Raw genomic sequence first — 26042 nt, forward strand, 5'->3', positions numbered from 1 at the left:
TCCCAGTTTCAAGCAAATCCAAACACTGCAAGAGAAGGCCGTAGAACTTTGGTATTAAATCAATTATGAGATGTAAGCAAAAATACCAATAACTTAGTAAAATAAATACAATGAGGACTTTGCTGGGACTGATGTAACCCAGTGAAAACAGTTTTTAGGCTCTGGGTCAAGAAGACTGAGGTGTGCCTTGTGGTACACCTTAGGGGAAAACCCTAAGAGACTCCGGGAGTTTTCACAGCAGAGAGAATCACACATAACTGTCTGTGGCCCTAGAGAATCTTTCCACAAAAAACTATTCCCTGAATGTACATTCCAAACCTTTTCCCCAGAAAGACAAGGCCATCCAGTCAAAGTTTAGGTTCACTGACTCTGACCTGGCCTCCCCGGTGAGCCCCGCAGTCTGCCTGTGGGAGGCCCAGGACAGCACGGGCTGAGGGTGGAGCAAGTAGAAAAACAAACAGTTTGCTGCTAAGAACTGAGTTGTGTTTACAGAAGAACTTCATTCCCCCAGGACATTCTCCAATCACTCTGGACATCCAAGCCTCTATCCTTGAGGCGGAGCTCGCCACCTCTCCTGACCAGGTGAAGGCCTGCCTTCTAGGGCAGGTGGACCTCAGTCTACAACAGAGGGGAGACTCTCTACAGAGAAAAATAGTAACTACAGGAATAAGGATACTGCCCCGGCTCCTGCCGGCAGGATAACGTCTTCCAAAGGGCTGCAGTGTCCAGAGGAGGCGCTCGCTCATGTTCTGACTGCCCAGCATACAGAGCAGAGGAGCTTGGGAATGGTGGGACACGGGAGCCCAAGTCCTAGGTGCAGCCAGGGAACAGTCAGGAAGTCAAAGTCAGTGCTAACAGCCAACAGGGGTGGTGGGCTTCTCCGCAGGCAGGAGGCAGCAGCAACAGCAGCATCCGTCTCCTGGCAGCTCATGTTTCCACCACTCGGATGAGAGGCATGGGCTTCGGGCTGGGAGGCTTGGATATCCTAACACTGAAAAGAAAGTTGGAAACGCTGAGTTGTGTTGGAAGCAGCTGTCTTGCTGCCCACCCTCCACATGTGCCGCTGGACTCTCACACTTCAGTGCTGGCTGATCTCGTGGGTTCCAAATGCTTTGAAAACGTGATTGTCGGTGACATCTAAGAGAAGATTTGGGGCATGATATATTTGCCTGGAGACAGGGATGATGTAAAGAGAGGGGAAGTTCAACAACTGAGAAGTGGATATAGCTGTGATTCTTGATTCTTTTCAAGGTCTTAGGCCGTTCTGTGAATCTCTTGAAAGCAAAAGACCCTCTCCCTAGAAATACACAAATATTTCCAATACATTTTGCATACCATTTCAGGGGGTTCATGTGCATCTAGAAGCCATTCATGGACTTCCTTGGGTTTGTGATATCAGGCTCTACTAACTAGGTTAGAAAATGGTTCGGTGGAGAACGGGTCAGATTAGAGACTGAGGGCAGAAAGCCGACTTAAAAGAGCCTTGTCCTTGCTTTAGCACTGAAGGTTTCGCATGGCTCTCTCCCTCCTTCCCTTCCCACCTGGGCCCGTTCTATCTATATATGCGCTTCCTCACCTGCCCGGGTTCTCTGTCTTGGCCCGGGCCTGGGTGCTGAAGTTGCCGTAGCTGATTTGTTTTTCTATCAGGTGTTCCATCCGGTCGTGCATCTCTAAATTCTGTAAGACAAGCTATGGGGTTAGAATTGGCCTTTTTCTGGCGCATTCTGGTCTCTCCATCTCTGTGTTTGTGCTGCTGTTGCCCCACCCCCTCCATGCGTGCCACCACGCGGATGCCCGCTCCCCTCGTCCCCACTACTACCGATTGCTCAACAACTCTGTGCAACTCTGGCCATTTCCCGTAGGTCCTCTCTATATATTTCTTGTATATAATTTCTTGTCATCAGTTGAGATATCCCCTTGCCTTCATCGATATGCTATTCTATAAAGCATTCTTTGATCTTTTTAAAAAAATACATATTATCTCTAACTCTAGACTGCAAATTCCCTAACGATAAACAACCCTTTCTCCCATTTATCTCCCCTACACAAGGAATCTTCACACAGTGGCTATAAAGTGATCTTCAGGTGGTCAACAGACAGGAAGGGCTTTGTAACAACACAGAAACTAGACTCAGAAGACAATGCCTCAGCGAATCAAGCCCATCCTCTTAGCCATGGAAAAGACTCCAACTACAGAACGCCTCCTCCTCCTCCTCCTCCTTCAAAGCCCAGCTGCCACTGTCAGCTCCTCTGCAAAGCCCCATAAGGTCAGAATGAAGGGTTCACCTCCACGCTGCCATGACATGCAGGTTGCACCGTGATATGTCCCTGGAGGGCAGGGGCAGGTTTCACCATTGTTAGCAACTCCCTGGAGGTTCTCAGAAAATGTCCACTCAACTGAACTGAAGATCCACCAACCATCCCAGATACTCAGTTCAGAGCAGCAGCTAGACAGGACCAAGACCCCTCTATAAGCTCTCCCTCCCTTATATCCATCTTGTCTTCACGAGCCCAATTCCCCTGCTGGGGCTGTCCAGCACACACACCTCTGCCTCCAGATAGGCAATTTTCTCCTTGAGCTCCTGGATGGTGGTGTCCTTTGACTGGATCACAGCTTTTGAATTCTGGAGCTGCAAAGATATAGGAGACACTGGAGGTCATTATGCAATGACTCATTACACACTCACCAAACTTCACCCCACTGCTGGGGAAGCTAGCAGAGATGAAAGGCAGAGCTCTGCAACTCTCACATGACTTAATTAGCTTTTCTACAAAGGCTTCATTTCAGTCAATATTAAACTCTTGATTATCCCAGGGGTGAGAGTGAGGGATATATGAGGGGAACACTACCCTGATAATGCAAAATAATGGATGATTCAAAACCCATCCCATTTGGCTTTAGAAAATACCAATTATTTTTTCGTTCAAGAAATATTTATTAACTAGCACTCTGGGAGGCCGAGGCGAGAGGACCGCTTGAGGCCAGGAGTTCAAGACCAGCCTGACCAAGAGCGAGACCCCCATCTTTACTGAAAATATAAAAATTAGCTGGGCAACTAAAAATAGGAAAAAAGAAAGAAAGGAAGAAAGAAAATTAGCCGACATGGTGGTGTGCGCCTGTACTCCCAGCTACTCGGGAGGCTGAGGCAGGAGGATCGCTTGAGCCCAAGAGTTTGAGGTTGCTGTGAGCTAGGCTGATGTTACAGCACTCTAGCCTGGGCAACAGAGCAAGACTCTGTCTCAAAAAAAAAGGAAAAAGAAATATTTATTGAGTGCTTACTATATGACAGACCCTGTTCTAGACAATGGGAAATAACAGTAGACAAAACAGATGCAAATGGAGCTGACATGAAACAAACACACCTTCCCAGTTAGGGGATGTTAAGTTCTCAAAACAATTCTGCCGATGGGCATATACTGAATGTACTACCCTTCAGCTCAGGTGGGCAAGGACAGGAAATCTGCCATGAGGCAGGAAGACTGATAATCTGCAAGCAGATAACAGAGTTATGATGACTCAGTTACTCATTTACCAGCACTTTTCAGCATATACGAGAGACTAATCTTTTCCTTCCTTTCCTTTTAGAAAGCAAAAGCCAAATGGCAAAAAAAGTAGGAGAAAGATAGAAGAAAAGCAAGTCCCAATAACCCAAAGTTATAAATGTTTCATGGGAAACACAGGAATGTAAGCCAAGCTCCCTGGGAGAATAAATAAATAAAAGCGTAGACTCGAAGTAACAACCCAGGGAGGGCTGAGACCTGCTTACCTGCTCTATCATTTGCCGCACTTTCCGCTGCTGGCTCTTGAGCATGTCATCCAAGTGGTGGATCTTCTCCCGCAGCCCGGCCACTTCCTTTTCCAGGGTAGCAGCCCTGGGTACAAAGACCGGAGGCTGAAGCAAGGGGAAAATATACCTTCTCTACCCAGTATGAGAAGAGCCTTGGGCCTGGGAGGTTCTCATCAGGTGTGATTCTCCCTCCCCGCTTGATCCCCCATAGGTGGTGGGACACCTTAGAACATCACATTGGAAGCACCATCAGAGATCATCCTATCCAAGTGACGAAACTGAGCCCCAGAAAAGTTAGAAGGGATAAGTCATTCTGGATGGCTCTAGAGGGTAAAGCTAGAACCAACGGGTTAGATGTTCTAGGTAAGCTGTTTTTATATTAATGCAGGAAAGACTTTCTCAGTAACAAAGCCGTCAGAAAGTGGGCTGCCTCACATGTAATGAGCTCCTCGCTACTGCAAACAATTCAAGTAGGAGCTGGGGTTGTTATACCCAACACCATCAAAGCTGTTGGCAGATGAGGTTCCCTGTGGATGTTCACGCTGGTCTCAAACTCCTGGCTTCAAGCAATGCTCCTTCCTGCCTTGTCATCCCAAGGGATTTTACATCAGGAAGGAGATAAGATATCAGGAGGATCCTTAAAGCCTCCTCATGCAATTCTGTTTCTAAGTCTCCTAATTCCCAAACCACTGTTGTTTCCTTTGCATCTTCTAAGCAAACCGAGCCAATATTCCCAACGGTCAGTGTGACATAAAAACAAATATATATTTGGGGAAGGACACCAATCGGATATCAGACTGAGGTGGGGGGTGGAGGAGAGGATGGGGGTATGCCTACACAATGAGTGCATTGCACACCGTTTGGGGAATGGTAACACTTGAAGGTGCTGACTCGGGAAGGGGGGGTGGGGAAGGGAGGGATATATACCTACACGATGGGTGCAACGTGCACTATCTGGGGAACAGACACTCCTGGAGCTCTGACTTGGGGGGAAAGGCGGTACATGGGCGACGTATGTAACCTGCAATTCTGTATCCCACATAACAATAAGATGAAATAAAAAAAATAATAATAATAATCTTTTATTCCCAAGGGTAGGAGGAGCCCATTGATTGCAATAGATACATTATATTGCAGTAGTTTTTTGTATTATTTGTTTTATGTCAGCATAAAATTTTTAAAAATATGACAATATATGCCAGAAAAAGTACTTGCTCTAAAAACCAAGAAAACAAAATTAAAAAAAAAAAATCTATGCTATAAATGATGATGATGGTATTTCAAGGGTTTATTAGTTTTAGATCTATGTATGCAATTCAAATGTATAGAATTTACCATTACTTGGATTTTATTGTAAGCTCTTTTTGTCAGATGCATGATCAATCTTTGTTTTTAATATGGAGTGTTACAGTTTCTAATGTTCTATTAATATTATCTAAACTGTGATTATCCAGCCTGATCAGTTGTTCTTATGTGAAAAAAAAGTCTCCCTTTTGAAATGAAAGACAGGTTAAATTTACTCTATAAAAGTAAATGTAAAAGAAAAAAAGTAACAATTAAAAACTATTGATGTATATGGTTATTTAAATTAAATTACTGTAAGAAATAAAGATTGGAAAAAATATACATGCAAAAAAAAAAAAAAGAAAAAAGAAAAGAAATATATATTTGATCTCTAGCCAGGGTTCCTGAAACAGAGCTCCTAAAACCCTTGTAATTTCCTGAGTATAGGGGTGACAGGAGTACGTTTTGTTACAATATTTGATCTTAGTGTCTGGTTCCTGACAAGACCCTTGGAATCTCCGGGAATTCTCCAGGAATGACGAGTGTCTTTTTGTGTGCTAAGGAGATGCCTGGTGGTTGGGATCCCTAGATAAAGCCAGGATGGGGGCTAGTCAAAGACCACACCATGATTAAAGGGTCGGCACTTTCAGCTCCACCACCCCAACCTCTGCGGAAGGGTGAGGGGCTGCTGGAGGTCGAGATTCACCAGTGGCCAGTGATTTAATCCACCACACCTATGTAATGGAACCTCCCTAAAATAAACCTGAACCAAAGAGTTTAGAGAGCTTCCAGGTTGCTGAATGCTTGCACATGCTGAGAGGGTGGCATGCCCCAACTCTATGGGGACAGAAGCTCTGGCACTCTTCCAGACCGCCCCCTATGTGCCTCTTCATCAGTCTGTTCATTTGAATCCCTTATATTATCCTTTATAATAAACCAGTAATTGTAAGTAAAATGTTTCCCTGAGTTCTATGAGCCACTATAACAAATTATCAAATCTGAGGGGAGGATCATGGAAACCCCCAATTCATGCCAGGTTGGATTGGACAAAAGCGTGGGTACCCTTGGATTTGTGATCGGCATCTGAAGTGGGGGCAGCCTTGTGGGACTGAGCCCTTAACCAGGGTGGGGGTGGGGGGTCTGCACTAACTCTGGGTAGTCTCAAAATTGAATTTAATTGTAGGACACCCAGTTGATTTCAACTGCGAACTGGAAAAGTGCTTGGTGTGCAAAACCCACACATGTGGTGTCAGAGGTATTATGAGTAGAGGAGCAGTTTTCTTTTTGTCAGGCCACTTGGGAGCGTGTCCAGGAGTTAGGACCCCTGAAAGGATCCATGACTGCTCCATTCTGCCGGAGGACATTGAAGTGCCCCAGAGAGTGGGCAGTGCTCGGGGCAGGGGGGATACAACGCAGTCAGAGCCTCCCCACATTCTTCTTGAACTTAACATTCTAAGTTTCCACCCTCAGTTCTCCAGTGCCCTATTTCTTGGTCTCCTGTTGTTTGGAAAGTCAGCATTTATGATACACGGCTGCCACGTGCATTCCCAAGCCTTGGCTTTGGATTGTCTAGTCCTCTTTGTTTCTCCTGCGACTCCCTTCTCTTGGTCTGCCCAAGTGCACCTCCACCAGAGAGGAAGACGGAGTGCTGAGTAATTTAAAGGAATTCTGATATGAAGTCAAGTCACAAAAGAGGCTTCAATAAGAGGTGCGCATTTTCCATGCCAAGAAGTCAAGTCTAGGTTATCCTAAAGGAGAGAAAATGCCTCTGAAAGGCAAGGATCGTGTCTGTTAATCTTGGAATTCCTTAGAAGGCCCTTCAGATAATGTCTTGCTGAACTAAAAAAAAGTCCAACTTATACAATGGAGATCAGACCCAATATGCTGATATTAAAATTGATTTACCATTTGTGGTCTTATTTATTAATTGCCAACAGCATAAAGAACTTCTACATTCCTGAAAATCCAGAAGGCACACTCGTTGCTCTGTGGGTTTCACTGGTCTGGAGCCTCTGATCCCCTCTGATCAGAAGGAATTTGCAAAACCCTCTACCTTTGGCAGTAGGAAGGATCTCAGCAATGGCCCAGATGCCACAGCTGACAGGTGGTTCTCGGTTTCTAACTGCGTCGCTTCAAGTGACAGGAAGTTCAATATCTCTTCATAAAGCAGCTCATTCTATTTTTCATCAGCGTAACTCGCGAGGAAGTTATTCGATTTTACCCTCAATGGTTTACAGTCAGTTTTTGGCTCGGCAGGGAGGACAGCGGGGTATAATACACCCAGTGTAACAACCTGAGAATGACGTGCTGCAGCAGCAGATGCTCTACCAGCTTCCACTTAACCTTGGCTCTCAAACTGTAGAAGTCTTTTCTTTAGGTTATTACCCCATGGAAAATGAACTCCCTGGAGATGGCCGCCTTCCAAATAGCATCTCCCCAGGCAGGGCTCCGCCCTGAGCAAACACACTGTGAGTCAGAGCTGGAATATCTGACATCAGCACTCGCTTCCTCCCCAGATCTGGCCACCACGGGAGCTGCAGGCTGCACGGCCCGCCCTCCCCTCCATGCACCCCAATTTCACAGTCAACAAGAGCCCTTACTTTTCTTGTTCTGCTTGGCAGTCAGCGTTCTTGCTCCGAAGTTCCTCTAGGGCCAGCTCCCCTTCCCTGACTTTGGCCAGTAAGGCCTGATGCTCCTGGATGGACCAAAAGAGAGAGAAAACCCACAATGAGAAAATGGCAACAGTTTCTATGTTTGAGGTGAGATGGGCACTAGGACTGGGACTCAGCCCCTACTGGGCCTGGGACAGCTGCCAGAGAGTAGCAAGACAAGCTGGTTTGGTGGGGCACCCTCCCCTGTCAGGGAGAACCCTTCCATCCTCAGCACACAGACATTTCCCAGCCTCACCCAGCTGCCCAGAGGGAGAACCTGGCCCTGCATCACGCAGGCCCACCTGCCAGCTATGGCTGCCAACCACCGAGGAGAGGAAGCCGGCTGCATGACTTCTTAGCAACAGTCTTCAAAAGCCCCAAAGGGGCATCTGTATAAGAATCCGATTAAAGTGGAAATGGGTTCAACTCTAGTTAGGGGGAGGCTGAAACTAGCGGAGAGAAAGATTTTCCCATTGAAATGTGCTTTTTCTGGAGCTGCTTGGAAACACAGAGTCTCAAAAACCATCTCAATCAATCCTTGAGCCCGTTCCAGCCCAGGAGTCCAGCAATACGAAGCAAGACCCCCACCATTACCGTCTCCATCCCTAACAAGCGCCTCTGCAGCTCTCCGACTTCTGCCTCTTTCTGCTCCACTCTGTCCTCCTCTCTCTGAAGGGCCACATTACTCCGTTCTGCTTCTCTCTGGTACTGGCTGAGTTTGACCTATGGCACAGGATGGGGATGTGTTAAATGGTACGGAACAAAAGAGCAAACAAGGATAAAAACCTTAGAAAAGAACCCAGGAATCTGGGGCAGCTCTGGCACCAAGATGGGAGAAAGGAGGCGACTCTGCTGAGTGCACCGCCACCTCCCAATCCCTTTTAGGACCACCTCCGAGGACTCTAGCAGATTAACTCTATTTGCAGGGTTAACTGGCACACAATTGAACTTCACTTTAAAGTGACACCCGGGCCAGGCATGGTGGCTCATGCCTATAATTCCAGTGCTTTGGGAGTCCAAGGCAGAAGGAGTTCAAGAGCAACCTGGGCAACATAGTGAGACCCGTCTCTACAAAATATTTTTTGAAAAATTTAGCTGGGTATGGTGGCACATGCCTGTAGTCCTAGCTACTCAACAGGCTGAGGTAGGAGCATCACTTGAGCCCAGGAGTTCATGGTTGCAGTGAGTTGTGAACGCACCACTGCATTCCAGTCTGGGTGACAGAGCAAAACTGTCTCTAGAAAAAAATTTAAAAAAAAATAATAAAATAAAATAAAGTGAGACCCGGAACACACAAGCAATACTTTTCAGATGGCTGACTTCTTCAACATACCCAGGAATCCTCCCGTGCCACCCAAGCTTAACCCAGTTTTATGGCTTTACTACCAATTCAATAGTAAATAATCCCAGGGAGGCTACATTGCCACGTTATTCCTTCTGTTTCCTCAACTCTTCCTTGCCCTCAATTTAAGCAATATTTCAGAGCCCACATTCAAAGGCCTAAACAGCATCTGGAAGGGCTACTAAGCACCAGGAAGAATTTGTCTTTTATCAAAGATGAAAAACCAATTTAGAAAAAAATAAAAGCAGAATTTTAGAATATTAGAATAAGAAATAAAAGTAAGAACTTGCTTCTGTTTCTCTCACCTGCATCTTGCCAACTCCTACTCATTCTTCAGGTCTCACTTAGATACCCCCTCTTCCAGGGAGCCTTCCAAGCCTGCAGAGGAGCTGTTCCTTTGTGTACCCACAGAAGACACACAGCCCTTCCCTCTCAAAGCATTGAGTGGATTCTGCCCAGTTACTTGTGCACACAGCCTGAGCAGATGGTCAGCTTCACGACGGCACAGACCTAAGCACCATTACATTTCGAGAGCTCCCACAGTAGCTTTGCGGTGCACTAACTGATAAAATCACAAATGGAATTTCACAAGTAAAGGTCAACTCACCTATTGGAGGCCACACAGCTAGTGAATGACAAAGCCAATGTTAGAACCCAGTTACTTCACCATCCATGTCAACGCTTCCCAGTTGCCCTATACTGCCTCTTCATCATTTACTAAAACAGGATCCAGGCCGGGCGTGGTGGCTCATGCCTATAATCCCAGCACTCTGGGAGGCCGAGGTAGGTGGATCATTTGAGCTCCAGAGTTCGAGACCAGCCTGAGCAAGAGCAAGACCCCATCTCTACTAAAAATAGAAAGAAATTATATGAAGAGCTAAAAATATATATATAGAAAAAATTAGCCGTGCATGGTGGCACATGCCTGTAGTCCCAGCTACTCGGGAGGCTGAGGCAGGAGGATCCCTTGAGCCCAGGAGTTTGAGGTTGCTGTGAGCTAGGCTGACACCACGGCACTCTAGCCCGGGCAACAGAGTGAGACTCTGTCTCAAAATATATATATATATGAAAAATAGGATCCAGGTAACATCTGAAAAGCCTAGCCAGGCCTGGGAAAACAGAACACCAGCAGCCAGTTTGTCCGGCTCCTCCTGAAGTCAGAATTAGGGAGGAGAAAGCACAGCACGGGATGATGTACGATGGGACGTGTCCACGCCGCACACCAGCCCTGTCTGGAGCAAACTCACTCTCACTGCAAATCCTTCCTGACAGCAAGCAGCCAGTAGAACGGGAAACCCAGGCTTAGCAGCAGGTTATTTTCATGTTAACTGATGATCTTGCCCTTCCTACCGCAAGGTTCAGAAAAGTAGACCAGAGAGTCCAATCACTAGAAGAGACTAAGGAAAGCTCTCAAATGACCCATATTGGCCTGAAGCAGGCCAGCTGCACGGGCAAGAACTTGAAAAGAAGGCTTTTCATTTTGGTACATAAACACTGCACCCAGGTTGATGAGTGCTCGGAACACAGCGTGCACCATGCTCAGAGCACTGGAGGCCATGGTCCAATACTCACACCTCATCATAGGATCACAAAGGTTAGAAAACAAAACAACATTCCCATTCCACATCTGTCCCTGTAGCTCCAGCCAGCCTAGCCCCCAAAGGAACCTCTTAATTATAAAAGGGTGTGCCCAATAGTGGGAACAACGTTAGGAGCACTTCCTATTGCAGGTGGTGCTGTGCACCATGGGGTTAAGGAACAGCCTCTTCTGAACTGTGGGCAGTTGGCTGCAGCTGTCCGGGGCCTTCTGGCCTCAGGCGTATATTCAGGGCACTTTTACTCCGGCTCTGAAACCCAGAGCAGCAGACTCCTCCATGTGTGGTCAAAACTGACAAGTATTTCTGTAATTTCTACAACTTAAAAATGCCTCTCAACGCAGACATTTCTTTCCAAAATTCACAACCTGGTCAGTGCTCCAGCCTCAACCTCCCCTTCCTCCTGTTTTGTTCTGAGAAGGTACGAGACAGCTAGTCACCAAACTGATACATCACCAGCCAAATGTTCCACATTGTAGAAGCTGAAACAGAGGCAGAAAACTTCTTTACCAGACAGCTGGTTTGTTCTGGGATCACAAACTAACCTTAGTATTACCCTAAGTCCAAACTATTTACGATAGGAAAATCTGCTTAGCGAACTGATCGTGAAGAAAAATACAAAATATCTCTTATATTTCTAAAACCCTGTAGAATAATAAAGTGCTCTCATAAAGATTACCTCACTTAATCCGTACAACAAGCTTGTGAGGTATGTTTAATGACCCCTTTGTATACTAGTTAAAACTGATGCTTAGGGAGGTTAAATTGCTTGTTCAAATAAGACTTCAGCTAACCTAGAGGCAGTTTATCATCCTCAGTGCCCTTCCTCCTCACCTTCAATCCTCCTCTCAAAAATTACCTTTCTCAGTTCCATGAGAAAGAAGAATTCAGGTTGCCCTCCTCTTTCTGTCAGTTCCCAGCATGCCTAGGCAGGAATAACCCTACCATAACATATTTATGACATAAAGAGTACTTTATTTATGGAAGAGCAAAGCAGATAACAGATGGTTGATCTCACGGAGTAGTTAGAAAACTGTCCCATGTACCTTATGTTATACTCAAAGAATTTTCTAGAAAGTATGAAAGACCTTGCATATTTTTAATAGTAGGCAGCTTTTGCTCTCCATTTATAGACTTCTGTTTTTTTTAATCTTCTGTAATAATCTAGTGTTACTTTTTTTAAAAATCAATAATTAAGATACTCGTTCCAGATCACAAAGCTCTGCATAGTAAAGCCTAGAGCTAAAGTCCTCTGACTCCATGGCACAGTTCTTTCTATGACAACACAGCTGACAGCACTCATCCAGTCCACATCCACAAAGCACCCACCTTAAGCCAGGTATTGTGCCAGACACTGGGGACTCAGTGGTGACCATGACAGCAACAGTCCCCGCCTGCATGGAGCCTTACAGCCCAGTGACTCTTATCATGGTACACACAGAAATGACTTCTGAATGACCTGCTGTCCCACACTAGTATTACTGCTCAACTTCATCTGAGCAGAAAATCAAGAGCTGACCTTTGAACTATGGGCCAGCCTTGGACAGTAATCCACCATAAGTGTCCACGAGAAGGAAAAGCAGATGAGAAGTGCCCCAGGCCTCAAAGCCTTGTTTTTCCAGTTGGTGGCACCCAGCCAGAGAGACATGAAGTCCAAGCCGAGAACGTCACTGGCACCTGCATCCAGCAGCCCATCCCTTAGGGCACCTTCTCCCCAAATCCCAGATCTCACCTCAAAAGCCACACGGTCTAACTGGTGTTGACGCTCAGCCTCCTGCAGCTTGGCTAGCAAGTCCTGCACGGTCTTCCTCAAGCTCTCGACATCTTCATTTATATAGGTGTCCACCTATGACCAGAGCAGGGAAGGGAAGGCAAAGCCACCATGATTTTTATTTGGTAAGAGAAGGTCCACTCCCTGCCACACACTGGTTTGGACCACCTCATCCAGAACACCCTCACAAAAGAATTAACATCACACAGGGGGAGAGTTAGTCTTAGGCAGCCAAGAATTCTGAGTTATTCAATGAAACTTTCTCCCTTCATACCCTAAAGAATTCAGCTATGTAATCCTAGCACTCTGGGAGGCCAAGGCGGGAGGATCGCTCGAGGTCAGGAGTTCCCGACCAGCCTGACAAGAGCGAGACCCCATCTCTACTAAAAAAAAATAGAAAGAAATGATCTGGACAGCTAAAAATACATATAGAAAAAATTAGCCAGGCATGGCGGCACATGCCTGTAGTCCCAGCTACTCAGGAGGCTGAGGCAGTAGGATCGCTTGAGCCCAGGAGTTGGAGGTTGCTGTGAGCTAGGCTGACGCCATGGCACTCTAGCCCGGGCAACAGCGTGAGACTCTGTCTAAAAAAAAAGAATTCAGCTAGCCTCAAATCACTGAATTATTTTAAGACACGCTCAGCAATAATTTGTACCTATGTCAACCAGTGATTTCTTGGCAAGTACGTGCATGCCATCTTTATGCTGTGTCCTGCTTCCCTGCATCAGACTAGACCTCTCTGAGAGCAGGGTCCATGTTCCTCTTTGGAACTCATCTCCAGGGTAGGGGCCCAAAGGCACACCTGTCACCGTTCTCGGCACCTGGCACCAAGATCAGCATATGAAGGGTTACTGATGGATGCACAGGTTAAGGGCAAGAGCACCCAAGCAGTCCACAATCTGATTCAGTGTAGGAAAAGGTGTCTCATCAAGGTTATTGCTCAGTCTCTCTCCCAGACACACCCAACTGTGGGCTGGTGATTAGGGCTGAGCTAACATGTAGGGTCTCGCCCCCATCTCTGCTACACAGACACCAGACACCAGTTACGAGCTCCCTGTGGGTCTGAGGGAAGAATCTCTCCCTGTCTTGCACCGTGGGAAGCAGCAATATCTTCAAACCAGAGCGCAGAGCTCTCACAGTTGGGAGGAGGGAGACAGGGTCCCAGTCACTGCATCATTACCAGGTCCTGTGGGCCTTCCTTTCTTTATCTGTGGAGCAGCGAGAAGACTCCTTACAACACCCTGCCTTACAGGCTGCCTTAAAAATAGCCAAGATAATATCTGGCAGGGCTTTGAGCTTGTCAGAAGAAAGAGGCTAAACACATATTACCAGGTGTTATTATTAATATAATTTGTTGCCAACAACATATTTGCCAAATGTGGTGATTCAAGGGAATGGGAAAATCCAAACTGCACATCTGAAGAGGGGCTAGAATCATGACATTCTAAATCTAGACATCCACAAGTTATCTGATCAAATCCCCTATGGCCTCACCTAAGCCACTGAGCAGGTGAAAAATGCTTTAAAGGCTCCTGGAACACATCTATTATGTATTTATTTCAAATGGTGTTCTCATAAGACTATTTAATGACATGGAACACTTTCATGAAAATATTATTTCATCATATGATATAATATGAAGTGACAAAAAAGAGAGATAAAACTAGATGAGGGGCCGGGCGCGGTGGCTCACGCCTGTAATCCTAGCACTCTGGGAGGCCGAGGTGGGAGGATCGTTTGAGCTCAGGAGTTCGAGACCAGCCTGAGCAAGAGCGAGACCCCGTCTCTACTAAATTAGAAAGAAATTATATGAACAACTAAAAATACATACAGAAAAAATTAGCCAGGCATGGTGGCACATGCCTGTAATCCCAGCTACTCGGGAGGCTGAGGCAGTAGGATCACTGGAGCCCAGGAGTTGGAGGTTGCTGTGAGCTAGGCTGATACCACGGCACTCTAGCCTGGGCAACAGAGTGAGACTCTGTCTCAAAAAAAAAAAAAAAAAAACTACATGAGGGAAGTAGAAACAAAAATTCGATTTTAATACAGCAATGTATTAAATAAACCACTAAAAACATGCTGCTGTGTAAAAGAAGAAAAAGCAGAAAAAAGATACAGCACAAGCCCATCTTGTAAACTGAAAACATTTTGCAGGCTTATTTAAAGTCATATACTGAATTCATTAGGGTTAGTGCCTCTTGGGGGAGGTAGGAAAAGAGGCAAAAAAAAAGAAAAATTAAAACCAGTGGGAGGCCTTGAGGGCACTCATGAGGATGACGTGCTGAGAACTAATAGATGAGTCTGAGTCAATCCTATACTTGAGAGTCAAAAACATCCAATGCAAAAAAAATACCCAACCGAAGAAAAAACAAATACAGGCCGGGCGTGGTGGCTCACGCCTGTAATCCTAGCACTCTGGGAGGCCAAGGTGAGAGGATCGTTTGAGTTCAGGAATTCAAGACCAGCCTGAGCAAGAGCGAGACCCCCTCTCTACGAAAAATAGAAAAAATTAGCTGGGTGTCATGGCTTATGCCTATAGTCCCAGCTACCCGGGAGGCTGAGGCAAGAGGATTGCTTGAGCCCAGGAGTTTGAGGTTGCTGTGAGCTAGGCTGATGTCACAGCACTCTAGCCCAAGCAACAGAGCAATACTCTGTCTCAAAAAAAAAAAAAAAAAAAAAGAAAAGAAAGAAAGAAATGCTATATATAGTATATAGTAACAAACATTATTTTTTTAAAGTACAGCCATGGAAGGAAATACTAAGCAGTTATTCAAAAGATTGATTTAGATCTATATGTACTAGTATGGAAAGACAACTATAATTACATTCTTCAGTTTAAAAAATTTAAAAAAGCAAGGAATAATGCATTTACCATGACCTTGTTATCTGTGAAAAGTATATGTGTATTATATACATATATATGTGCGTATATATGGTATGTGTATATATAATAACATATATAATATGGTATTTAAATATGGTTGTCTGTGTACAGAAAAACACTCTAGAATATTGGTACTCAACTTTGGTTAAACAGTAGTATCACCTAAAGAGCTTTTAAAAGTCCTGATGCCCAGGCCACACCTCAGAATTACTATCCCTGGGGTTGGGACCGGCATGATCTCCTGTAAAGCTCGAAGGCCATTCCAGGGGGCAGCCGAGGCTGAGGAGTCTGCTTGTGAAGGACCACCCACTTCAGTCTGCTAACAGCAGATACCTCCCAGGACTGGGACTGGGGAAGGGGAATTTCCACTTTTCATATTTCTCTATTGTTTGAATTTTTACATCAAGTATTACTCTTGTATTTAGTGAGAGAGAGAGAGAGCACTCGAGGGAGCAATAAACAAAGAAAGGGATCAGGGAAGAGGAGGTCTGGCCCTGGCTAAGCAGAGTCACCATGGTGTCCCCTCTGTCACCTACCTCAGGTGGGCTGCTGTACAGGGTTGTCGGACTCTGACTAAAGCCATTTGGCTTTTCTAGAACCACCTGTTCAAAGAAAAATAAAACTGGTAGTTAAAACAGTTCCAAGCAATCAGCTTCAAAATATTATTCTCCTAAGACTCAAATCTTAGAAAGAGGGAGGAGAGGAGGGAGGAAGGAAGAAGAAAGGGGAGAAAAGGAGAGAAAAAAGGAAGGGAGAGAGGGAGGGAGGAGGAGGAGAAAGAGCAAAGGGAGGAAGGAAGGAAGGAGAAAGGGAAAGAAGGAGAGAGGAAGGCAAGGCAGGGAAGGGAAAGGGAAGAAGACTTCCGGTGCTTCCTGGGAACACAGAAACCGGAGGAGGTGGAGAAATGTGTGGCCCTGAAAAGAAGTGCCCTCACCCTGTAAGGAGGATGAAAGAAGCCTCAGGCTAAAACCTCTCAGCAGGTTGGAAAATGCGTGGAGCCCATAACCTCCCAGCCAGGGGAACACAGGCAACTGCCTATAACAAACAGTTTCCCTTGCCCCCGGGGATCCTGACAAGGATTGACAAAGCATAAATGACAAGGGGAAGCTGCTTTTGTCACAATTCTTTCCAAACCAATGCCTGATTATTCATCATATGATGGCTGATTTGTGTAAACACGGGGCCTGGACTTTGGGGCCAGTCTCTGAGCACATTACGCTCTTCCACCACCTGACAAAGCATCTCCCACCAGCCACATGTGAGCTCAGGCGCTGAAAGTCCTACCTTCAGCCACAGAAAAATAAATTAGGGAATGTCCCTCGCAAGCCTAGTGCATGCCCAAGACAAAGAAGAACTGTCTGGCACCAGCTGCTGGGCCACTGCTCCCTCCACGGGAACGAAGGCAGGGACTGCTGGACAAAGTCCACCCCGCCCAAACTGAAATGCAGATGAAGGAAATACGGCTCAGAATCTAAAGGAGCAGCAGGGGAAGTCGCTGCTCTCCTGAGGACATTTCTGTCCTCAAATTTTGGAAAAGCTGAAAAGCACGATCCCAGGATTCTCCACCCCAGAAAGGATTTATCCAATCTATTCAGTCTAACAAATATTTACTGATGCCTCCTACATCCCAGACCGTGGGGCGGCGGGCCTGTGGGGGAACCCCTAACCTCGAGGAGCTTCCCATCCCAGGTTAGATATATTAATAGTTATATACACAGATTAATAACAGGCCAGGAAGAAGCAAGACAAAGACTTCAGTTTACAGCACAGGTATCACCCAAATTAAGCAAGATCAACTTATGAGAAGTTTGGATTTAGGGGAGACTGCTTTATAAAACTCTGAATTACAAGAAGATCGATCACAGAACCCTTATAGATAAGAGGCTGTGCCAATAACTGATGATCATTCATTATAAAATTCCATTGTGTACAGTGTGTTAGGATCAGGTGTACTTATACACAGGCTGACACATGTAAGTGCAAGAGCCCACCTGCCGCAGGGCCCTAACTCTAGATCGTGAGTGTTCAGAGAAGCCAGCATGCCTAGATTTTCTCCACTCTTGGCAGCGGTGCTAGATTCAGCACACACCACGTAACTGGTACATGGGACTGCCTGGCACAACCCCGCCTCCTCAGTGGGGACCCAACCAGGGGCTATTTCCTATTACCTGTATCTCCTGTCGATGGAGAGACTCTCCGGGATCCCTGTCAAGCTTGCTACTTATATCCTCCCGGAGCTTCTGCAGGCAGTTCCTGGCCTGGGAGGGGAGGGCAAGAAACTTGAGCTTTAGGGCCTGGAAAGGGAGCACACCAACTCCCCCACCTTTGTGTCTGTCCCCAGCCCATACTACTGTGAGTCAGGTGCTGTTCTAAGTACTGGCTGCGGGAAGGAAGGAGGGACCCTGGTCGAGTGGGGCTATGGCCAACAGTCTAGTTGGGGAGACACACAACACAACAGACCAACAAGTAAAGCATGTAATATGTTATATGGTAAGACATGCCACGGAGAAAAATGAGCCAGGAAGAGGGTTAGGAAATGCTGGGAAAGGTGGCTCATATTTTAGATAATATGGCTGGGGGACAGTGCTAGGCACATGGTACTTCATAAGTATCTGTGGATGAATGGATTGGGTACAAAGGGTCAAAAATGATATTTGACACATGGGAGGGCATGGTGGCACTTCAGAGACATAAAGGGAACAGAAGGGGAAAAAACCAGAATCCTTAAAAATAAGGAAGCCAAAAAAAATGTGAGGTTTAGAGAAATAACCCAAGCACTCCTTCAGAGGGAAGGGGCACCCACCTCCTGGATGTACTGGACCTCACTCTTCAGCTGGTTAATATTCTTCTCGTGGATCATCTTGTCTCCAGACCTCCCCTTCAAGTACACCTGAAAAAAGGAAGATAACACTATTTAGTTAAGAAACCTCAAATTAAATTAATTCCACAAAAACATTGTATGAAGCCTCCTACCAGCTTCATACAATGCTGGTAGGAGGCTAAATTGTTACCATCAATTTACTGGGTAGCAATTTGGTGATTCAGATCAGAAGACTCAGAAATATATTTACTCTTTGATTTAGCAAATCTACTTCTGGAAATTTATCCTAATGCAATAAATTTAGCTAAATGATATATAGTGATATAGGCATAAACATACAAATACAGTCACATGCATCACCTAATGACAGGGATATATCCTGAGAAATGTGTCATTAGGCAAATCTGTGATGCAAACAAATGCACTTACACAAACCCAGATAGTATAGCCTACTACACACCTGGGCTGTGTGGTATAGCCTGTTGTTCCCAGCCTGTAAACCTGTACAGTATTTTACTGTACTGAATACTGTAACACAACTGTAACACAATGGTAAGTATTTGTGTCTCTAAACATATCTAAACATAGAAAAAGTACAGTAAAAATATGGTTATGGGACGACCACCACCATATACGTGGTCCATCATTGACTGAAATATCATTCTGCAGCATGAGTGTACTTTCACTGGGTCAATTATATGGTATGAATTATATCTCAAAAAGCTGGTTTTTTTTTTTTTTTAAAGAAATTAAAAAATGTTCTCATTTTTAAAAATAAGTTCCATAAGCACACCTCCCACCTCTCTCTACAACCTCCAGCAGCAAAACATGGCCAGTGGACAGGCACCTAGTAAGGTCATCCATCCATCCCCATGCCCACAGCCAGATTGTACCAGAGTCACTATGGGCAGATTATAGTCTCCTGGAAAGTCTTAGGATATTTCCAGGAGATGGCAAAGAACTAGTATCTCAGGTCTGGTTCCTTCCAGTCAAACCACAAGCTTCCTTTGGCAACGGCAGCTGCTCCCTCTCATGTACCCACAGGGAGAACGAGAGGAGGGAGAAAGGTGGTGAACTCAGTTTACCTTAATGATCTCCTCGTGTCCATCATTGGACTCCACCAGTTCTGAGGCCAGAGAATGACCAGTTGAGCGGCCGGACACCATGGCATAGGTCTTCCTGCCCGCCTAGCAGAGAAACACAGAGAGAGATGGCTCAGAAACCACATGGCCAGCCCAGAACTCCAACATCTCGACCAACGCAAAAGACCTGCTTCTCAGAAGACTTGAGGAGTTAGTCTGGTTTTCCCCTCCAAAAATTCATTTCAGAAGCTCTAACAGAAGCCACACAGCAGCAAGAACCCCAGACGAGGAATATTAGCAGAAATCGCAGGTTAGTTTTAATTTTAGTGGGGGGTCTCCCCATCCTCCAAAGCAGTGCGCAATGCTGAGGTCAGCTGGTATTTCTGAAAGGAGATGCTCCCAAGCTTGCGACAGCAGAGATGGCTCCAGGCAGCATGGGGGGAGGAGTCAGCAGCAAGGAGGGAGAACTGGTGAGGGGAGGGGGCCTCGCCCCACCAGAAACCTCAATACCTTCTGGGCTATGTGTTCAAGTTCATCCCCTGTCAGTTCACTCTGGAGAGTCAGCCTGAAAATGTCCACGCTGCCCTAATAATGACAATGACAGCAACAAAAACCCTTTACCTTTACAGTCTACAAGTGCAGGTGCGCTTCTACCAACCCTGTGGAGTGGGTCGTGTCATCACCACCTCACAGACGAGGAAAACTGAGGTCCACAGAGACGGTGTTAGCTCGCCCACTATCAGGTGTTGGGATGTCTCTGGGGCCATCTGACAGTTCCCTTTCCACTGCGCCAGAGACCACACAGCTCACTGCTCTGCACAGCGCCCACAGGGCTACCCGGGTTCTCAGATTACAGGGAGCACATTGCATGGACTCCCCTTCCCCCAGCTGTGGAGAGGTCACCCCTGGACTGGTCGTGCCCAATCCAGAATTTCTGCTCCTGACAACCAGCCAGGAAATTACTGATGCACTTTACAAGACTAGTATATTCTTCCTGAATCAAACTATAGGAAAATATTTGAATTCAAACTCCCATTTGTATGAGCCACACAGACAGAAATTATCCAAGTGAAAGCAGGTAAGATAATAGATATTTATCTAGAGATCAACCTAATTTCAAAGGATAGGCTGGGTGTGGTGGCTTACACCTGTAATTCTAGCACTTTGTGAGGACAGGAGTTCAAGACCAGCCTGGGCAACACAGAGAGACCCTGTCTCTACAAAAAATTTAAAAATTAGCCAGCTGTGGTGGTGTGCCCTGTAGTCCCAACTACTCAGGAGGCTGAGGCAGGAGGATCACTTAAGCCTAGGCGTTCGAGGTTACAGTGAGGTTCGAGGTTACACTGCGCTCCAGCCTCAGTGACAGGGTGATACCCTACCCCGCAAAAAATAAAAGCTAAAACACCTTGTGGGGAAAAGAAAAAACCTGAAAGGAAAAACACGTGGCAAGAGGGAGAAGTGGGGGCCTAGAGATCTGGGAAGACAACAACATTGACAGAGAGCTAGCAAGGCAGAGTGGAGCAAACCTTCTCAATAATTTATTTATTTATTATTTTTTTGAGACAGAGTCTCACTCTGTTGCCTGGGCTAGAGTGCCGTGGCATCAGCCTAGCTCACAGCAACCTCCAACTCCTGGGCTCAAGCAATCCTCCTGCCTCAGCCTCCCGAGTAGCTGGGACTACAGGCATGCGCCACCATACCCAGCTAATTTTTTCTATATATATTTTTAGCTGTCCATATAATTTCTCTCTATTTTTAGTAGAGACGGGGTCTCGCTCTTGCTCAGGCTGGTCTCGAACTCCTGAGCTCAAACAATCCGCCCGCCTCGGTCTCCCAGAGTGCTAGGATTACAGGCGTGAGCCACCGCGCCCGGCCCTTCCCAATAATTTATATGTGGAGGTGAATGAGGGGCTTAGCGATCTGGGTCCTCTAGTTCCCACTGGAAAAATAAGGGGCCAGACTAAGTATCTTTCAGGTGCCTTCCAGATTCCATTCTGTGACAGCATGACGGTGGAGTATAAGCCTCTTCCAGGCAATAAAGGGAAGATGGGTGCTGGGCTACCCAAGGAAGAGTGACGTTGAGGCCATCTGGTCATCCTCTGCCTCGAGGCCCAGGAGCATCAATGCCATCCTACCCATACAGGTTTTAAGGAACCCTCCTAACCTTCCAAATATCTGCAGAAGACAACCTTACAACTTGGTAGAGAAGAAATCAGTTTTTGATCAGATACTTAACTCTTGGTGTTCGCACCTGTAAAGTGGGAATACTACCATACAAATGCGGGGGGGGGGGGGGGTGAAGATTAATTGAAAATACATGGAGGTAACTCCCTGCCACAGAGGAGGGAGGCACTCAAATGTTAGCCTCCTCCCACTGCTTGGAATGAACCCAAATTTAGGAAAGACAGCCAAATGGCTCTTAAGCCTTCCCAATCCTAGCAAAGTAGCTGGTTTTACAAAAACACTTAATTCCTACGAAATAAAAGCCAGATCCTTAGTGTGGCACACAGAGCTCTCCATGGTCTGGGTCAACTCACCTCTCTTGCTACTGTCCCTCACTGCTTCCCACCCAATACATCCTGTGCTTTCGAACCTCAGTGCCTTTGTTGCCATCATGTCCTGTACCTTGAATATTCTTTCTTCCTATTTTCGCCCGTGGCATCTGCAAGTCCCTCAAGAGTTCACGTTTGGGTGCCACATCTACCATGCTGCTATCCCTGCATCCTGTGGAAGACACATTTTCCCACCCTGAGCTCCCTCAACAGCACAGGGCCTCCTATGGCATCTGCCTCTCAGTTATTTGTGTTCCATGAGGAATTACCCCTCCCAGTTGTTAACTCCTTGAGGGCTGCTGTCGGCCTCAGCCATATTCATTCATTCATTCATTCATTCATTTAGAGACAGGGTCTCACTCTGTTGCCCGGGCTAGAGTGCCGTGGCATCAGCCTAGCTCACAGCAACCTCAAACTCCTGGGCTCAAGCCATCCTCCTGCCTCAGCCTCCCAAGTAGCTGGGACTACAGGCATGTGCCACCATGCCTAGCTACTTTTTTCTACATATTTTTAGTTGTCCAACTAATTTCTTTCTATTTTTAGTAGAGACGGGGTGTCACTCTTGCTCAGGCTGGTCTCGAACTCCTGAGCTCAAACGAACCTCCCGCCTCGGCCTCCCAGAGTGCTAGGATTACAGGCGTGAGCCACCGCACCTGGCCTGCCTCAGCCTTTTAGCACAGTATTTTCTAAATGCACAGTGAATGTTCCATAACATCTAGGTTAAGAGAACATTATAAAAAAAAAGAAGAGGAAATGATTTCAAAATAGCCAAAATGACTGCCAACTCTTTTTTACCAGGACATACTTTGATTAAAACATGCACTTTGGATTAAAATACAATCTCCCCATACCTGGAGGCAGCTAGGAAAAGCGTGGACATCTCTTAGTCAGAACAAAGGAATTATTAGACAATGAAGGTCAAGCCTGGTTTATTTCATAAACTCAGGCATTCCAAATGAAAGAGCACAGACAACTAGGCTGGGTTGGCGCACTGAGAGATTATCCCATTCATTCATGTCATCAGAATCCCAGACAAAGAGGAGAAAGAGGGTGAGTTGAAAAAGTATTTAAAGAAATAATGACTGAAAACTTTCCAAATTTAGCAAAAGACAGAAACCTACAGATTCAAGAAACCAAGCAAATCCCAAATAGAATAACACAAAATTCATGCCATGATACATCACAATTAAACTTCTGATAACTAAAGACAAAGAAAAAATCTTGAAAGCAGAGACAAATGACACTTTGGGGACGAGGGGGGTGGGAACAATTTGAATAACAGTAGATTTCTCCTCAGAAATGACAGAGGCCAGAAGAAAGTGGTACAATATTTTTCAAGTGCTGAAAAAAAGGACTGTCAATTCAGAATTCTAAAACAAGAGAAAATATCCTTCAGGAATGAGGGGAAAATCAAGACATTCTCAGAAAAAGGGAAACCAAGAGAATCTCTCACCAGCAGAATCTACACTAAAGAATGGCTAAAAAATTCTCTAAATAGAAAGGAAACAATTTAAAAAAAAAGCAACTTGAAATATTGTGAAGAAAGAAACAGAAAAAAGATGGGTAAATACAATGGAGTTCCCTTCTCTTAGGTTTTCAAGTTATGTTTGATGATTGAAGCTAAAATTATAATACTGATGTTCTAAATGTATGCAGAATAAATATTTAAATATTGTATATTTAAATAATATATAATATTATAACATTAAACATTTAATGCTATAAATGGGAGAAGGTAAAAGGAAGGAAAGGTTTCTCTTCTTCACGCAAACTGATGACACCACCAGTAGACTATAAGTTATGTAATACCTAGAGCAACCATTAAAAAGGCTATACAAAGAGATAACATTCAAAAATACTATAAATGAATCAAAATGGAATCCTAAAAAGTGTTCAAGTAACCCACAGGAAGGCAAGAAAAAGAAAGCAGAGAAATGAAAAGCAGAGAACAAACAAAATACAAAAAGAAAATGGCAGACTTACCATACCAATAATTACATTAAATATCAGTGGTCTAAATATACTAATTAAAAAAGCAGCGATTGGTTTTGACCCATCTACTGTGAGAATGGAGACCATTCTCAGCAATCAGACTGTCAACATTCCAGAAAATATCGACATCACTCTTAAGGGATGTACAGTTACTGTGAAGAGTCCCAGATGAACCCTGCCGAGGGACTTCAATCACATCAATGTAGAACTCAGTCTCCTTGGAAAGAGAAAGAAGAGGCTCCAGGTTGACAAATGGTGGGGAAATAGAAAGGAGCTGGCTACTGTTCGCACTACTTGTAGTCATGCACAGAGCACGATCAAGGATGTCACACTGGGCTTCCAAATTACAAGATGAGGTCTGTGTATGCTCACTTTCCCATCAATGTCATTATCCAAGACAATGGATCTCTTGTTGAAATACGAAATTTCTTGGCTACAAAATACATCCACAGGGTTCAGATAAGGCCAGGTGTTGCTTGTTCAGTATCTCAAGCCCAGAAAGATGAGTTAATCCTTGAAGGAAAGGACATTAGGCTTGGTTCAAATTCAGCTGCTTTGATTCAGCAAGCCACAACAGTTAAAAACAAGGATATCCGAAAAATTTTGGATGGTATCTATGTCTCTGAAAAAGGAACAGTTTAGCAGGCTGATAAATAAGATCTAAGAGTTGTCCTGATCCATCAAGATGATGCCAGATGATTCCTAAGACCTATTTACAAATTTAATGATGTAATAAAAGACATATTGATTTGGGACTTTTTCCTTAAGCTGATTATTCCTTTTAACTACTTGGCAAGTAAATAGTTCAGGAATAAACTCTAGTGAACTAAGAACAATGCAGAAGGAATAGAACAGGAATGATTATGGCAAAATTTTTTTTTTTTTTTTTTTGAGACAGAGTCTCACTCTGTTGCCCAGGCTAGAGTGTGGCAGCGTCAGCCTAGCTCACAGCAACCTCAAATTCCTGGGTTCAGGCGATCCTTCTACCTCAGCCTCCCGAGTAGCTGGGACTACAGGCATGTGCCACCATGCCCGGCTAATTTTTTTCTATGTATTTTTAGCTGTCCAGATCATTTCTTTCTATTTTTTTAGTAGAGGCGGGGGTCTCGCTCTTGCTCAGGCTGATCTCGAACTCCTGACCTCAAGCGATCCTCCTGCCTCAGCCTCCCAGAGTGCTAGGATTACAGGTGTGAGCCACTGCGCCTGGCCCTTAAGGCAAAATTTAATGTTCAATCTTGATTTCTCTTACTATACATCCAGTCCATGAGGAAAGCCTGATGAATACCTTGAAAGTAGTAAGGTATGTTCGAAGTCTTTATCAGAAAAATTAAGCAAGAAAAAGTAAAAGAGAGGTAGCAACCAGTTGGAACGTATGGATCTTATTTAGCTCTTGATTCAGATGCACCAATTGAATATATGATATTGAGGAGTTAATCTGTTTGATGACTATTTTGTTAAGTTCTTAAGAAATTTGGGTGAAATAATTTGCTTAGAAATACCTGAGGTGGGGTTGTGGTAGGCACTAAATGGAGTTGTAGGTCAAGTAAGATTACTTAAGAATTAATAATTGTTGGAATTGGAAAATATGGGTTCATTATACTATCCTACTTAGTTTTTAATTTTTTGGAATGTAGGAAATGAAACAGACTCTGTATATTTAAAAAAACAGACTGGCAGAATGAGTTTCTTAAAAATGACTCCATATATGCTGTCTACAAAAAACATACTTCAAATATAAAGATACAGGCAGGTTGAAAGTAAAAGGGTAGAGAAACATACATTATGTATACATTAATCAAAGGAAAGTATGAGTGGTTACATTAGTATCAGATAAAGTAGACTTCAGAGTAAAACAAAATTACCAGAGACAGAAAGGGACATTACATAATGATAAAAGAATCAATCCACAAAGAAGACATAGCAATTCCAAAAGAATATGCATCAAACAAGCTGAAAAATGTGAAGTTAAAAATTGATAGAACTCAAAGCAGAAATATACGAATCTACAATTATATTTGGAGACTTCAACACCTATCACTCAAAAATTGATAACAACTGGACAAAAAATCAGCAAGGATATATAAGAACTCAACAACACCATCAACCAACAGAATCTAATTAACATTTATAGAACACTCCAACCAACAACAGCAAAATACACATTCTTTTCATGCATCTACAGAACATATACTAAGATAGACCATAATCTGGGTCATAAAACAAACCTCAACAAACTCAAAATTGAAACCATATGTTATCTAACTATAATGGAATCAAACT

The 26042-nt window shown here is 44.7% G+C and overlaps 1 protein-coding gene and 1 pseudogene across 5 annotated transcripts in view; one reads left to right on the plus strand and one right to left on the minus strand.

Moving 5' to 3' along the window:
* Window positions 1–510: 510 nt before the first annotated feature.
* TUFT1 (tuftelin 1) overlaps window positions 511–26042 on the minus strand; it is a 40897-nt gene continuing 15365 nt past the window's right edge. Inside the window, exons 1-13 of one of the 5 annotated variants that reach the window (XM_069478789.1) lie at window positions 20017–20127; window positions 19729–19803; window positions 19222–19323; window positions 18119–18205; window positions 17484–17573; window positions 15852–15917; window positions 12393–12506; window positions 8318–8446; window positions 7673–7767; window positions 3768–3873; window positions 2547–2630; window positions 1577–1677; window positions 511–991 (exon numbers count right to left, since the gene is read on the minus strand). In XM_069478789.1, the coding sequence (XP_069334890.1) occupies window positions 928–991; window positions 1577–1677; window positions 2547–2630; window positions 3768–3873; window positions 7673–7767; window positions 8318–8446; window positions 12393–12506; window positions 15852–15917; window positions 17484–17573; window positions 18119–18205; window positions 19222–19323; window positions 19729–19803; window positions 20017–20088 (1185 nt within the window). In that variant the 5' untranslated portion in view covers window positions 20089–20127 and the 3' untranslated portion in view covers window positions 511–927. Of the gene's footprint in view, window positions 992–1576; window positions 1678–2546; window positions 2631–3767; window positions 3874–7672; window positions 7768–8317; window positions 8447–12392; window positions 12507–15851; window positions 15918–17483; window positions 17574–18118; window positions 18206–19221; window positions 19324–19728; window positions 19804–20016; window positions 20128–26042 lie in introns of those variants that run through there. The other 4 variants (XM_069478785.1, XM_069478786.1, XM_069478787.1 and 1 more) reach the window with 4 other exon arrangements.
* Window positions 23839–24419, plus strand: LOC138390009 (large ribosomal subunit protein uL6 pseudogene; annotated as a pseudogene).

This window comes from Eulemur rufifrons, chromosome 8 (assembly GCF_041146395.1).
Source record: "Eulemur rufifrons isolate Redbay chromosome 8, OSU_ERuf_1, whole genome shotgun sequence".
Classification (NCBI taxonomy): Eukaryota; Metazoa; Chordata; class Mammalia; order Primates; family Lemuridae; genus Eulemur; species Eulemur rufifrons.